This window comes from Garra rufa, chromosome 12 (assembly GCF_049309525.1).
Source record: "Garra rufa chromosome 12, GarRuf1.0, whole genome shotgun sequence".
NCBI classification, from domain to species: Eukaryota; Metazoa; Chordata; class Actinopteri; order Cypriniformes; family Cyprinidae; genus Garra; species Garra rufa.
Genome location: NC_133372.1, coordinates 33998982 through 34012602, shown reverse-complemented (window position 1 = coordinate 34012602; position 13621 = coordinate 33998982). Strand labels below are relative to the sequence as shown.

The window sequence follows — 13621 nt, the reverse complement described above, 5'->3', positions numbered from 1 at the left end:
AGAATGCTTCAAATAAACGCAGGGCTGAACTGACAGAGGATGTTATTATAATCCTACAAGATGAATCTGTTCTCTCTCATATATGATACATTTTGCACATAGACATCATACTAGCCTCACCCCAAACCCCAAAAGCAGCCACTGGTATAAAAGCACCCACTGCAGTGGTCTACAATTACCCTGAGAAAATCAACATCAAAAGCTCACCAATTTCAAAGCAGACTACATATTTTTCGGTGAATTAAAGAGCTGGATTAAGTGCACTTATCTTTGTTTCCTTTCCAACCAAACAAGTCTACAATGGCAAGCACTGATTCAAAGGTAAGTTCTGAACTATTCATTTGTTCTAACACAATGAACATACTATTAATATGTACTCAAAAAAGAACTAACAATGAAAAATTGTTTTTCAAAGGGGGAAATGTGGACTGTCGGAGATATGTATATATTCACAGTAAATGTAAGCGAGTTTGCACCAGAAGAAGTTATTGTAACCTCCACCAATAACTCAATACAAGTCTGTGCAGAAAAGGTAAGCAAAATAAACTAAAATAAAACACATTTTCTTTCCAATGAAGAGTATCTAAATATCAGATTTTTTATGTTTTTGATGAATCAGTTGGCATTAGATGGCACAATTGTGGACAGCGTTTGTCAGAAGTGCCAGTTTCCGGCTGATGTGGATCCAATGTCAGTCACATCTTCTCTAGAGAAAGGAGGTTTGTTGAGCATTAAAGCTCAAAAACAAACAGCAAAAGGCTCTGCAATCATGGATTCAATCAAAAAAGTGAAAACCTAATGCAAGGATGTATGTTTGAGCATTTAAATGTCATCATTTGGGTCATTAAACAAAAACAAATGTTAGTCTTTATTTGTATTTTAATAAGGTTTTAGATATAGAGGTTTATGAATACATGTAACAATTTTTTATTTTTGATGCAACTGTCTTGAAACTACAGTACATTTCATGACACTTGTATATTTTTGTTCACCATTTCTTGACTCACAGATATTTGTCACTGACTGAAATGACTAATAAAATTATAGGCATGTAGAAACTGAAAATACTTTGTTTCCATAGCAGCATGTTCCATCCATGAATGACCAATCCATGTGAGATCGAATCTCAATACATGTACTAGCTAGACAATAATCTCAGAGTCTGTTTCTCTGAGAGCAGCCTGTGTGGAGATGGACACAGATGAAGCAGCCATACAGTCCTGGTGCCACAGGTTTTCTGCAAGGGCATTTAGGAGGGGTGCTACTTCACCAAGCCCCGCACTCACATCACCTCCCACTCGGAAGACCGGAAGACCCCACACCTCTTGAAAATGTGTCACGTCGCTCTCAGTCACGTCTGTGTGCATAAATAAGTCAAATCTGCACGGTTAAGGGCCATGACAATGTTAGGCAATACAACATTACGCCGATAGTTTATATTAATATTTGAATGATTTAATTTGTATATTTTCCATTTTTATTTCATATATAGTTTTCATTTTTATTTCAGTTTTAGTTTTAGTTGTTTTAGTACATCAAGTTTAAAATCAGTTTAGGTTTTGCTATTTGATTTCAGTTAATATTTATTTTATTTTAAGTAACTTTTTTTTGTTATATGTCGACTAAGTGCTGTCAACTGGTAAAGGATACTTGGTGCCAACGACCAACTTAACCACTCGATCTGAAGATTCTGTGATCCGTGATATTTGATTTGAAAGATCATCAAAGGAGCCACGATCAGTGAAGGAGAACAGGAAAAGGATGGCATCCACCTGTTCCTTACAGGACTGAACAGAGAAAAATGACATTGCATATTAAACGTCATACCTTAAAAGGATACAGTGAAACAGAATTTGTGGATTAAAGGGACAGTTCACTCAAAAATGTGAAAATTTTGTCATCATTTATTCACCCCGAAGTTGGAAGAAAAAACTAAATGATGAAAGAAGATATTTTAAAGAATAATGGTAACCAAAGAGTTGCTATAACACTGGAAAAAATAACTTGTAGGATTTACCTAAAAATTAGGAATGCACCAAATATTTCCTGAACTAACTTGTCCATGTAGAAATTACACTTATTTTTCTGTAGTATTTACTATACCACAGAATAATTTTTATCAGTGTAGTCCCCATTGACTGGAATTTTTAGTGCAAACTGTGGAAGTCAATAGGGACCAGCAATTTTGGTTACCAACATTCTTCAAAATATTTTTTGTTCCACACAAGAAAGAAACTCATACAGGTTTGGAACAACATGGGGGTAAGTAAATGACATAATTTTTTTGGTGAATTATCCCTTTATGGTAATTTAAGTAACTTAAACTGTGTAATATGATGGAAATGCTCACCGGTAACACGTGGTCAAATCTTCGTATTGCACTCTCCCCACAATCCCAGAGCTCAAAGCGGAAAAACAGCACACGGCCACTCTCCTTTAATCTTACAGGCCAGAAGACCACTGTTGTCTCTATGCCTACAAGAATCACGGTTCTATGGTCAGAAGCAATGACCACTGATGTTTTTTTTTTAATTGACTATATCCATCTTTTTCTTCTTAAATTTACAAATGGGCACGGCCATTTGTAAATTTAATGGGTCTGGCTTCCGGTCTCATACGCTTCCAGCTGTTTTTAGCTGTACAAAACAGCTTGTTTTGCTGCTTGATATCGCAAACTGGTGTGTCTTACCATATTATTTTAATGTGATATCTTAATTATGAACACAACGGTTTGTAGTGCAAACACTTTTACCATTTACTGCACGCTGTTATTCTTCTCATTATAGCGGCTAATGAACCAGAAGTCTTGCCCACAGGATTACTTCTGCATTGAGGAATAAGGTGGATATTAAATAAGTGACATATTGTGAATGACACGTATACTGACACCTATCGGTGTGGATGAGATGATTCAAAACTTCAAAGCTTGGAGTTGTTTTCCAATGCTATTACCAATGCCATTCTATACATTTAAACAACATATTAGAAATATATTTGTCATTATCCTTTATTGATTTATTCAGCAACTAATAACAATGTGTATTATAATTAACGTGTTAAGAGGCTGGTCAAGTTATTTAAAGGCCGCCATGAACGGGTGACCTGCCCCATGCTAAATAGAATGGCTTTTTATCCACTTTATTCTTCAATGCGGAAGTAAGCCTATGGGTGACACTTCAGGTTCATTATTCGCTATAGGGAAATAATGAGAAAAATAACAATGAGAAGAATAAAAATGTGCAGAAAAAGGTCAAACTGTTTGCACTACAAACCAGTGTGTTCATAACGAAGATTATAATATTAAAATAATATAAGACACACCAATTTGCAGTATCAAGAAAAATGAGCTGTTTTGTATATATAAAAATAGGTGGATGAGGTGAGAGCGGAAGCCAGACCCATACAATTTACAAATGGCCGCGCCCACTCTTACAAAAAGAAAAAGGTGTATGTCACTCATATGACTAGTGTCTTTATCTCACGACGAGAGTTTAAACGTATTTATTAAAAGTACTATCAAATTCCTTTAAGAGAAAAACAGTTTCACAATAAAAAATGTACTTAATACATTTAAAATGTTGGTTTGTTTACCTGTGGTCTCATAGTGCATTTTGGGAAGATCCAGGCCAGCGAGACGGGCAGCAAGAGCGCTTTTTCCGACGCCAGTTTTCCCTGAGATGAAGACCTTGTAGCGAACGATGTCCACATTCATATGAGGAGGCATCATTGGCGCTTCCAAAAGTCCTTGACAGTATATATAAACCACTTAATACTTAATTCATTAAGTATTTTACGTTAGCTATAATAACAAATGCTTATTTTTTTTGTTCCTTTTCTAAATGAACAAAGCAAGAAATACCTGACCTAAGGTAAGAAACGGCGATGCCTAACTGGTGTATCCATGGTGATCATCCTTACCAAACTTTCGCCGTCTCTTCTTATGCAGTATTCGGCTGAAAAACTCTTTGCTGTCTGGACAGCGGTGCCAGTCCGACACGACGATGGATCCAGGTGGGACTGACATTTTAATTCAACTAAACTAGAAATTAAGAGACTAGTGCTTCTTATTATGTGATATGAAGTTAGTTCATGTGGGCGAACGTGAAGCCAACTAGGTTAAACGACGTCAAGATGATATACGTCAAAATAAAAGTCCATTACGGACCATCTAAAATTATGTAACTAATCACTGAATCCACAATCTGAATAAAGACAAAGAAACAAAATATACAGGTAGCCTATATTAGTACATCATGTTATCTTTATTGAGAGGCCACAGCTCTTGCATATTACAACTGTTGGCTCTGATAAGGCAAACGCAAGAATGAATCCACCAGCTAATTGACACAGAAAAACAAAAAAGCTTTTGGAGAAGGTGGATCCCACAGGCATGCAGCAATGGCTCAGAATGCAATGTACAGCATCATATATACAAAAACAATAGTGAGACCCCAAAAATGGCACATAGCAGTTTCAACAGATCTACCAACATAAAGAGAATGACTTTAATTGGACATACAAACTTAAAAAAGAGAAATAGAGAGAGAGAGAGAGATCCTCTGTAAAAGTGAAACCGAACCAAAAATATAGCCGTTTTTAGTTGTCATTTCTGACATCTAATTAAAAGACATCTCCAATGAGATATCAAAATGGAGGTATGACGATATTGCATTTCTAGAATACCAATTCATTTTCATTTTAAGATGCCTGTGAGACAATGCCTAGTTGGATATTTGCAACATTGGGCCACAGAGCCTCGACACAAATAAGGAAAAAAGTACGATGGAAATGTGCAGACACAGAAGACATTTACAGTTAACAGTTTTGAACTGAAATACAGAGGTTCATTTTTAGTTTTGAAGCAGTTGGCATCCACTTTAAAAACAGACAAGACAAAGAAAAGGGTCCATACACTCATCTTCACAACAATGTACCATTAATGTATGTAAGAGTACGTCAAAGAAGCGCCATATATGTTATCGCATTGGACAGGGACACACCTAATAATCTCACTCGACATTATCAAACAAATGGTACTCCATATTGCTTAGGAACACATAGAAACAAATTCCTCAAATAAATGAGTTGAAAAATTGGTGCTAGTTCGTTGTTCTTTATTATGTTATGACACAGCTAAAATTGCCAATCATGGTCTTTGCAACGTTCTTTTTACTCTTTAGTACAATTCTTTGATTTGTATTGTTTTTTAGCTTCGTTTGTGGGCAATTCGAGCTGATGGGGGGAGATCCTAGAGTGGCTAACTGGTTAATCAGAGTTGTTTACATGCATCTTACGTTATCAGGCTAAGTTTAAAGTGTTGGGGTAGGGTAGGGTTGGATAGACGGGTCGGGTTCAGGGTGGTGGCTGGCACCAGATGGCTCGATGCTCTAATCGTCCTCCTCGTCTTCCTCATCGCTGTCCTTCATCGAGATGCCCTGCATGCCCCCCTCTCTGACAGAGGCAGTGGCTTCCTCCAGGGTCAGCCGGTTCCGTACCGTATCGTACCCCTTGCTGTTCAGTGTAGAGTCAAGAACGCCTTGCAGCCTAAAATCTCGGTATTTCTTCTACAAGAATGGAAAATATCAGCAGGCGTTATACAGTTGAAGTCAAAAGTTTACATACACTTTGCAGAATCTGCAAAATCTTAATTATTTTACCAAAATAAGAGGGATCATACAAACATACATGCATGTTATTTTTTATTTATAGATATTTAACATAAAACACGTATACATATAGTCCACATAAGAACATAATAGTTTAAGTGATAGTTGTTTATGAGTCCCTTGTTTGTCCTGAACAGTTAAACTGCCTGGTGTTCTTCAGAAAAATCCTTCAGGTCCCACATTTTCTTTGGTTTTTCAGCATTTTTGTGTGTTTGAACAGGTTCCAACTTTGATTGTATGATTTTGAGATCCATCTTTTCACACTGCGGATAAATGAGGGACTGCAACTATTAAGGTTCAAATGTTTACTGATGCTCCAGAAGGAAGCATTTTTGAATTTGAAGATCAGGGTAGATTTTACTTATTTTGTCTTCTGGGGAACATGTAAAAAGCCTCTGAAGAGCAGTACTAAATAAAAAATATGATATTTAGGCATAATAAGAAAAAATGTACACATCCTCATTCCGTTCAAAAGTTTACACCCCTGGGTCTTAATGCACTGTTTTTTCTTCTGAAGCATCAGTGAGCGCTTGAACCTTCTTTAATAGTTGCATATGAGTCCCTCCATTGTCCTCAGTGTGAAAAGATGAATCTCAAAATCATACAGTTGTTGGAAGGGGTTGAAATACACAAAAATGCTGAAAAACCAAAGAATCTGTGGAACCTCAAGGATTTTTCTGAAAAACAATGGGCAGTTTAACTGTTCAGGACAAACAAGGGACTCATGAACAACTATCACTAAACTAAAAAACACAGCTGTGAATCATTCAGGTAATAACACAGTATTAAGCAAGTGTATGTAAACTTTTGAACAGGGTCAATTTTATAATTCAACAATTTTTTCTCTTGTGGACTAAATGTAAACGTCTTTTATGTGAAATATCTTATTCAGGTCAGTACTAAATAAAAATAACATGCATTTTGCATGATCCCTCCTATTATGGTAAAATAATGAACATTTTGCAGATTCTTAAATTTCTGACTTCAACTGTGCATGCTATCAAACTTCTCTGCCACTGAATGTTAAATCTAAACACCCTTAAGTTAAACAAGGCCAGAAAGAATAGAAAGACTAATAATGAAAGCTATTAAAATTCTGGACAATACCGATAAATAGCTGATATTAAAATTCTATACTATTTCATCCAAATTAATTACACTGGCATCCAAACGTTTGGAATAATTAAGATTTTTAAAATGTTTTTAAGAGATTATGCTCACCAAGTTTGCATTTGTTTGATTATGTAAAACCAGTAATATTGTGACATTTCAAATAACTGGATTTTATTTAAATATATTTGAGAATGTAATTTATTCTTGTGATGGCAAAGCTGCCATCAGCAGCCATTACTGTGTTACATAATCCTTCAGAAACTGTTCTGATATGCTGATTTGGTGCTCAATTATTCATAATAGTTCTTATAATTATTAATGTTGTAAACAGTTTTCACTGCTTAATATTTTTTGTGGACACAGTGATAGATTTGTTTTAGGATTCTTTGATGAATATAAAGTTTACTGAGCAGCATTTATTTGAAATAGATTTGGTTTTGTAGACTTTTCATTAATTTAACACATGCATACGTTATGTATAAAAGTATCATCTTCTTCTTTTTATCACACTTAAACCAAACTTTCAAATCTAAGTGTAGTGCTTTGCTATCATGGGAATAAATTAAATTTTAAAATATGTTAAAAAAGAAAAAGTTATTTTAAATTGTATTTTACTGTGTGCTGTAAAGAGACATCTTTCAGAAACATTTCGGAAAAAAAAAAACTTGTACAACCAGTGTAATTTCGTTTTAAATGTTGCGAGTAAATTTAGGAAGCACAGCATTATAATGTACAATATGAAAAATGCATTTTCACGTTGAGATTTGCTGTGTTATTAAATTATTACCATTAAGCTTAACTTTAAGCAAGTGTTAGATGACAGAAAAGGTAATCTACATGTAATAACATAAGAAATGAGCATGCATAATTTAATATCTAATATAATACAGCAAATACCCAATAGACCAATACTGATCAATGAAAGAACAAGACAGCGTAGCTATACCTTGGCTAGAATCATACGACTCCAGCTTCAGAGCATAATCACTTCCATGTAAGCTATATAAAAGAAATACCTTTACAATCCTGATGAGGATTTTGAGTTGATAGACATGAAGCTGTTGGTCCATGCGGTCAGTCAGCCAGGTCGCCAGCAGATTCATAGTGGCTGTATACCATTGCTGCAAAAGCACAAAAACACAGCATTCTCCAGCAAAACACAGACAGACAAACAAACGCATGCAAGAGACCAGCATGTGTAGACATACGTAAAGACATACAGTAACAGCCACACGCAAGTAAACCCACAAAACACAAACACACACACATTCATAAACACACACATAAATCACACCCTCACTTAAAACCAAGGTTAGTGAGACAAAAAAAGAATTCAAGAGCCAGAAGTATGACCATCTGAAAAAAACAAACCATGCATTAGGAAACTGCATAATTAATAAAACAAATACTTAATCTGTCCTACAGTTACAGTTTAGCCTGTAACCAAAGGTTCAAACGATTTAATACAAATCTGAAATAAGCTTGAACAAAGCCTTATTCTAATCAAAAGTCTTAAGCTTTTAAAAACCATACGAGGAAAATTGCTCCCCCACCTTTCACCATTAATCATGCTGAATGTTATAAAACAGCACTTGTGCATGAATGACTGTGAACTTGAAGGTTTAGAAATCACCACTGAACCCAAAAGCACACTCTAAAGAACCCAAGATGCAAACAAAATTAGTGCAGTCGCAATCAGAATTCTCAGAACTCATAAAAAAGTGAGAATACGGCAGGCAAAGGGGTGTTGTACTGTTATCTTAAACCATATCTATATTGCAAATCTCATAATCATGCATATTCAGAACCTAAATGCTTGTAGTTCAAAGAGAACAGCACATGTGTGGTTCAATGAATGATGTAAGCTATCGTCTAGAAGAGGAAGTGCTGTATCCTATGTGAACAAATCAGTCTGGAGAGTTTTGAAGTGGGCTATTATCAGTTCTCAAGAGGTACAAATAGCATTAACCATTTAGCCAATCCATTTATATGTATATATATAATTACATTACACAGATGATTTCATATTACTCGAAATGTGATCATGTGAATTCAATCAGATTTCTTGATGTATTAGGGTCATCTCGGCGATTGCTCTTTTCGCCTGTCCACTTCAAAGAGGTGACCGGTCGAAGCGTGCAGTGCATGCAGGTGAGTGTACAGGGCAGAGAGCTGTGTGTGTGTGTGTGTGTGTGTGTGTGTGTGCATGAGGTGAGAGTTTTAGGAGGCGGGTCATGCTAGAAGATGTACACAGGAAGATTATTTGATTAGAACTCATGCCACTCGACAGAATGTGATCAAACAGCAGGACATTTAGAGATAAGTTCCACTTTGTCCTAGAAGAAGTGCGGAATGAGTCGGGATGCTGTCTTTGGGTTAGGATAACGTGAGTACAAAGTGTTTAGAGTGGGAGAATGTAATGAAAATGATATAACATACATACAAAAATGTAGTTGCATGCAACTGAAACCTCTAACACAAGTTGCATAATACAACAAAATCACCACGGTTCACCGTTCAGACAGTACATGATACTGGAAGAGAGATATTCAGCTTGGAAATTGAAGAGCTGCAGATTCCATTGATGTTCTGGTTCCAAGTTATTGGATTTTTTTTGGCTATTTTATGGATTTTAATAACAACTTTCCTCCGAAGCAGTGAGCTTTGACGCAATGTGATGTAATACTTTCGGTTAGTGGTTTGTTCAAATATCTAATCCGGAATGTAACTTTAATAGTTAAATTAGCAAGTGACTAATCAGTTTGGTAATTGTTTTTGACGTACAGCCCTCAGCTGAATATGCCTTTAAACAACCAACCTCATATGACCACACTGAACCTTAAAAATTTCCACAGTTTCAGTCTGTTTGACGCAACTGTCCAAGCAAGAATTCGGTTAACGCAAACAGTGAATCACTGCAATCAAACACATGCGTGTTTCTAGCTGATATTTGCCAATGAACAGTCACTATATGGCAGCTGCCATCCTGAATTGTACTATTTAAATAATTGCTTTTGATTTCATGCCTCTGAGCCTTTCACTGACGCTGCTTAGTTTGGACAGAATTCTTGATGAGACATTTTAAAAGGGACAGACTGAAACTATAGAGCAAAAACAAGAAGAATCATGTCTGATTCATTGTGGGTCTTTGAGATCGGATGCTAAATGTATTATTACAAACTTAGTTTGAAGAATAAAACATAATGTGCATAACAAGCACTGAATTTGAAATAAAACAAAATAAAAAGGCAGACCCATGCATAAGATGTGTGTGTCACAAATGTCCAAACACAAGCAAGTAAAGCTGCAAAAAGTATGTAATAGACTTCCTAACAGTCAAACGGACACTCATACACACACACTTTTTTCCACAATATTCTGAACTCATTACAGTATGGTATGACGCACAACTAAATATTCACACACACTCATATTTATACGGGAAACAAAATACAGAAAATGAAATAATAATAATAATAATAATAATAATAAAAACGCTGACAAACCCTCACGCGCACACACACTCACGTACATATGTATCCAAAACAACCACTGTCCACACATCTGTCACATTTCTTATTAAAATATATAAACACACATGTATGCCGTTGTGTAACGAAGACACATGTTCACAAAATCACAAAGGATTATTTTTCTAAATCGAACAGTGCTCTCTTATACCCTATGTCAGTCAATTAAAAATTAGGGCAGTCAATCACTTAAGAATTTTAATCATAGTAATTGCATTTATTGATTTAACTGGATATCAGTATTAATATTGTATCAATATAGAAAATCGTGAGGTAATTGACTTTTGAAGTTCTGTAATATATGTAATATATGACGGTTTGAAAATCTCTTATCACAGTATGACTCAGGCTGCTTAATTATTAAATTTTTTTAGAATATGTTACCCTGGACCACAAAACCAGTTGTAAGTATCACAGGTATATTTACAGCCATAGCCAAAAATACATGGTATGGGTCAAAATGATCGATTTTATTACAAAAATCATTAGGATATTAAGTAAAGATCATGTTCCATGAAGATATTTTGTAAATTTCCTATTGTAAATATATTTAAAAAAATGATAAGTACTTTGTATTGCTAAGAACTTTATTAAGATAACTTTTAAGGCCGATTTTCTTAGTATTTTGTTTTTTTGGCATCCTCAGATTCCAGATTTTCAAATAGATATATCTTGGCCAAATATTGTCCTATCCTAACAAACCATCAGTGGAAAGCATATTTATTCAAAAAATTGACCCTTATGACTGGTTTTGTGGTCCCGAGTCACATATATCATTTAGTCAAATCTGTCCTGTTATTTCTCTGTGCTGATTTGGTGCCACAGTTTTAAAAAAAGATTGTGTGTTTCATCACACTTTTGGGTCAAAATAAAATCGACCCTTTTGAGAGCACTGTCTTATAAATAATCCACTTGGTGACACTTTGCCTCTTAAACAAGAAACCGCTGTGAGCATAAAGTCCAACGCACGTTAGCTAACACAACACCAGAGCACAAAGGTCCAATGCATTGTGGCTAATGAAACACCAGAGCACAGAGAGCTGGAACAGGAAGTCACAGCAATGAGACATTAGGGAGCTGACTGAAAGCTTCAGGTCATGATTGGCCTTATGTGTCTGGATGTAAGGTCTCCAGGTTTCGGCACTCAAAATGTGACTTATCCCTCGTATGCCCCATTGTTTTGCCACATTTTGGATGGGCCCTCCTTTGTTAGGCACGGAGGTTACGGCATCTTACTTACATCAAATAATCTCTCTATATACACCTCCTCATTGACCTTATCTCTCAGAATGTCCTGAGAGTGACGGACAAAGGTCACATAGCCATCCGCAACATCCATCCCTGGTTTCTGTGGAAGGGAGAAACCAGAAAGAGAAAAAGTTTGTTTTATATGAAATGCATGTGAATAAAGAAGAAATATTATGGAAAGTATATTGAATTTTTAATACTCACAGGGACATCCACATATTTTGATGCAGCTTTCACCTGAAATAAAAAAAACAAGTTTTAATTAAGTGCTTCTAGGTAAAATCGCTCTCTCTTCAAGTTGAAATAAGTAAGTTTTTTCCCCTCTTAAATATGTTTAGCACCTCAAGTAATTTTCAGTGTCAATGAAGGGATAGTTCACACAAAAATAAAAATTACCCTGATTTATTCACCCCTAAGCCATCCTAGGTGTACAGTGCCTTGCAAAAGTATTCATACCCCTTCATTTTTTTCACGTTTTGTTGCAGCATTATGTTAAACTGCTTTAAATTAGTTTTTCCCCACATCAATTTACACTCCACACACCATAATAATGACAAAAAAAAAGCAAAAACCAGATTTGCAAATTTGACAAATGTATTAAAAATAAAACACTGAAATAAGTACATTGCATAAGTATTCATACCCTTAACTCAGTACATAGTTGAAGCACCTTTACAGCCTCAAGTCTTTTTGGGTATGATGTGACAAGCTTTGCACATCTGCATTTGGCAATTATCTGCCATTCTTTGTCTCACCTTTTCACCTCTCAAGCTCTGTCAGCTTGGATGGGGGCTGCCAGACATTTTCTAGAGTCCTAGTTGTTCCAATCATCTTCCATTATGGATAATGGAGGCTACATGCTTCTGTGAACCTTCAATGCAGCAGATTACAGCTCTACAGGCTGTTATCTTGACCTCAGGACTTGGTTTTTGCTCTGATATGCATTTTCAGCTGTTAGACCTTTTCTGAGAGGTGTGTGCCTTTCTAAATCATACTCATTCAAATGAATTTGCCCCAGTTTAACTCCACTCGTAGTGTAGTAACATCTAGAAGCAATATGAATGCTCCTGAGCTAAATTTCGAGTGTCCCAGGTGTGTTGTTACAAACCTGTTTTGTGCTTTGGTGTATGGGATGTAGATTGATGTGGGAAAAAAAGTAATTTAAAGCAGTTTAACATAATGCTGCAACAAAACGTGAAAAAAATGAAGGGGTATGAATACTTTTGCAAGGCACTGTATATGACTTTCTTCTTTTAGATGAATACAATCAGAGTTTAATCAGAGCCTACTTCCTACATTATCCACTGGAATGCGACTCTCTCTAAAGCTAGAGATTGTGGTTTATAAAATTTTAAATATGAATATATTTCTTACGCACACACATCAATTCACTACAGAAGCCCTTTATTAATCCTTGTGGAGCTGTGTGGAGTTCTTTTATGATTGATGGATGCACTTTTTTGGGCTTTAAAATCTAAACGCCAATTCACTGCCATTATAAAACTTGGAAGAGCCAGGACATTTTTTTATTTAACTCCAACTGTATTCATCTGAAAGAAGGACGTCATATAGACCTAGGATGGCTTGATATTGAGTAAATCATGGGGTAATTTTCATTTTTGGATGAACTATCCCTTTAAAAATTGCACCTTTAAAAATTCACCATGGTTTCATACTAGAATAGTAGAGAGATAATTCTTACCGTGAAGGAGAGGAAGGAGGAGAAAAGAGTTCCTTCATCGTACCTGGAGATCTTGGCAAGTACGCTCTCCAGAATGACCACAAACTGTTCAGGTGGCACAAAATCAATAGCTCAATGACAAACAATTCTACAAGAGTTATACCGATACAGTACTTCTTTAATGTCAACCATTTTCTCAAAACATACCTTTGCCACCAAAAGGGAAATCATGTCTTTTACACTCTCTTCAATAAGATCATCGATTTGAGAGTGGTACTGTTTCTAAAAGGTAAAGACAGATTTACATACTTAGACAAACATATACAGTGGATATATAAAGACAGAGAACTCAGCCATACCTGTTTAAAACCAAAGATAAATCC

At 35.7% G+C, this 13621-nt stretch overlaps 2 protein-coding genes across 8 annotated transcripts in view; both read right to left on the bottom strand.

Annotated features, from left to right (window-relative positions):
• Window positions 1-641: 641 nt before the first annotated feature.
• On the bottom strand, window positions 642-4101 carry cplane2 (ciliogenesis and planar polarity effector 2). Its single transcript, XM_073851877.1, has 5 exons — window positions 3919-4101; window positions 3592-3744; window positions 2351-2475; window positions 1651-1787; window positions 642-1380 (listed from the first exon to the last, which is right to left on the bottom strand). The coding sequence occupies exons 1-5, from the start codon at window positions 4022-4024 to the stop codon at window positions 1143-1145; spliced, it is 759 nt and encodes a 252-aa protein (XP_073707978.1). The 5' UTR covers window positions 4025-4101; the 3' UTR covers window positions 642-1142.
• A 127-nt stretch (window positions 4102-4228) lies between these two features.
• cadpsb (Ca2+-dependent activator protein for secretion b) overlaps window positions 4229-13621 on the bottom strand; it is a 106390-nt gene continuing 96997 nt past the window's right edge. For all 7 annotated transcript variants that reach the window (XM_073851876.1, XM_073851871.1, XM_073851870.1 and 4 more), the window contains 6 exons: window positions 13446-13520; window positions 13260-13343; window positions 11762-11794; window positions 11550-11657; window positions 7796-7900; window positions 4229-5564 (listed from right to left, as the gene is read on the bottom strand). In XM_073851876.1, the coding sequence (XP_073707977.1) occupies window positions 5388-5564; window positions 7796-7900; window positions 11550-11657; window positions 11762-11794; window positions 13260-13343; window positions 13446-13520 (582 nt within the window). In that variant the 3' untranslated portion in view covers window positions 4229-5387. The remainder of the gene's footprint in view (window positions 5565-7795; window positions 7901-11549; window positions 11658-11761; window positions 11795-13259; window positions 13344-13445; window positions 13521-13621) is intronic.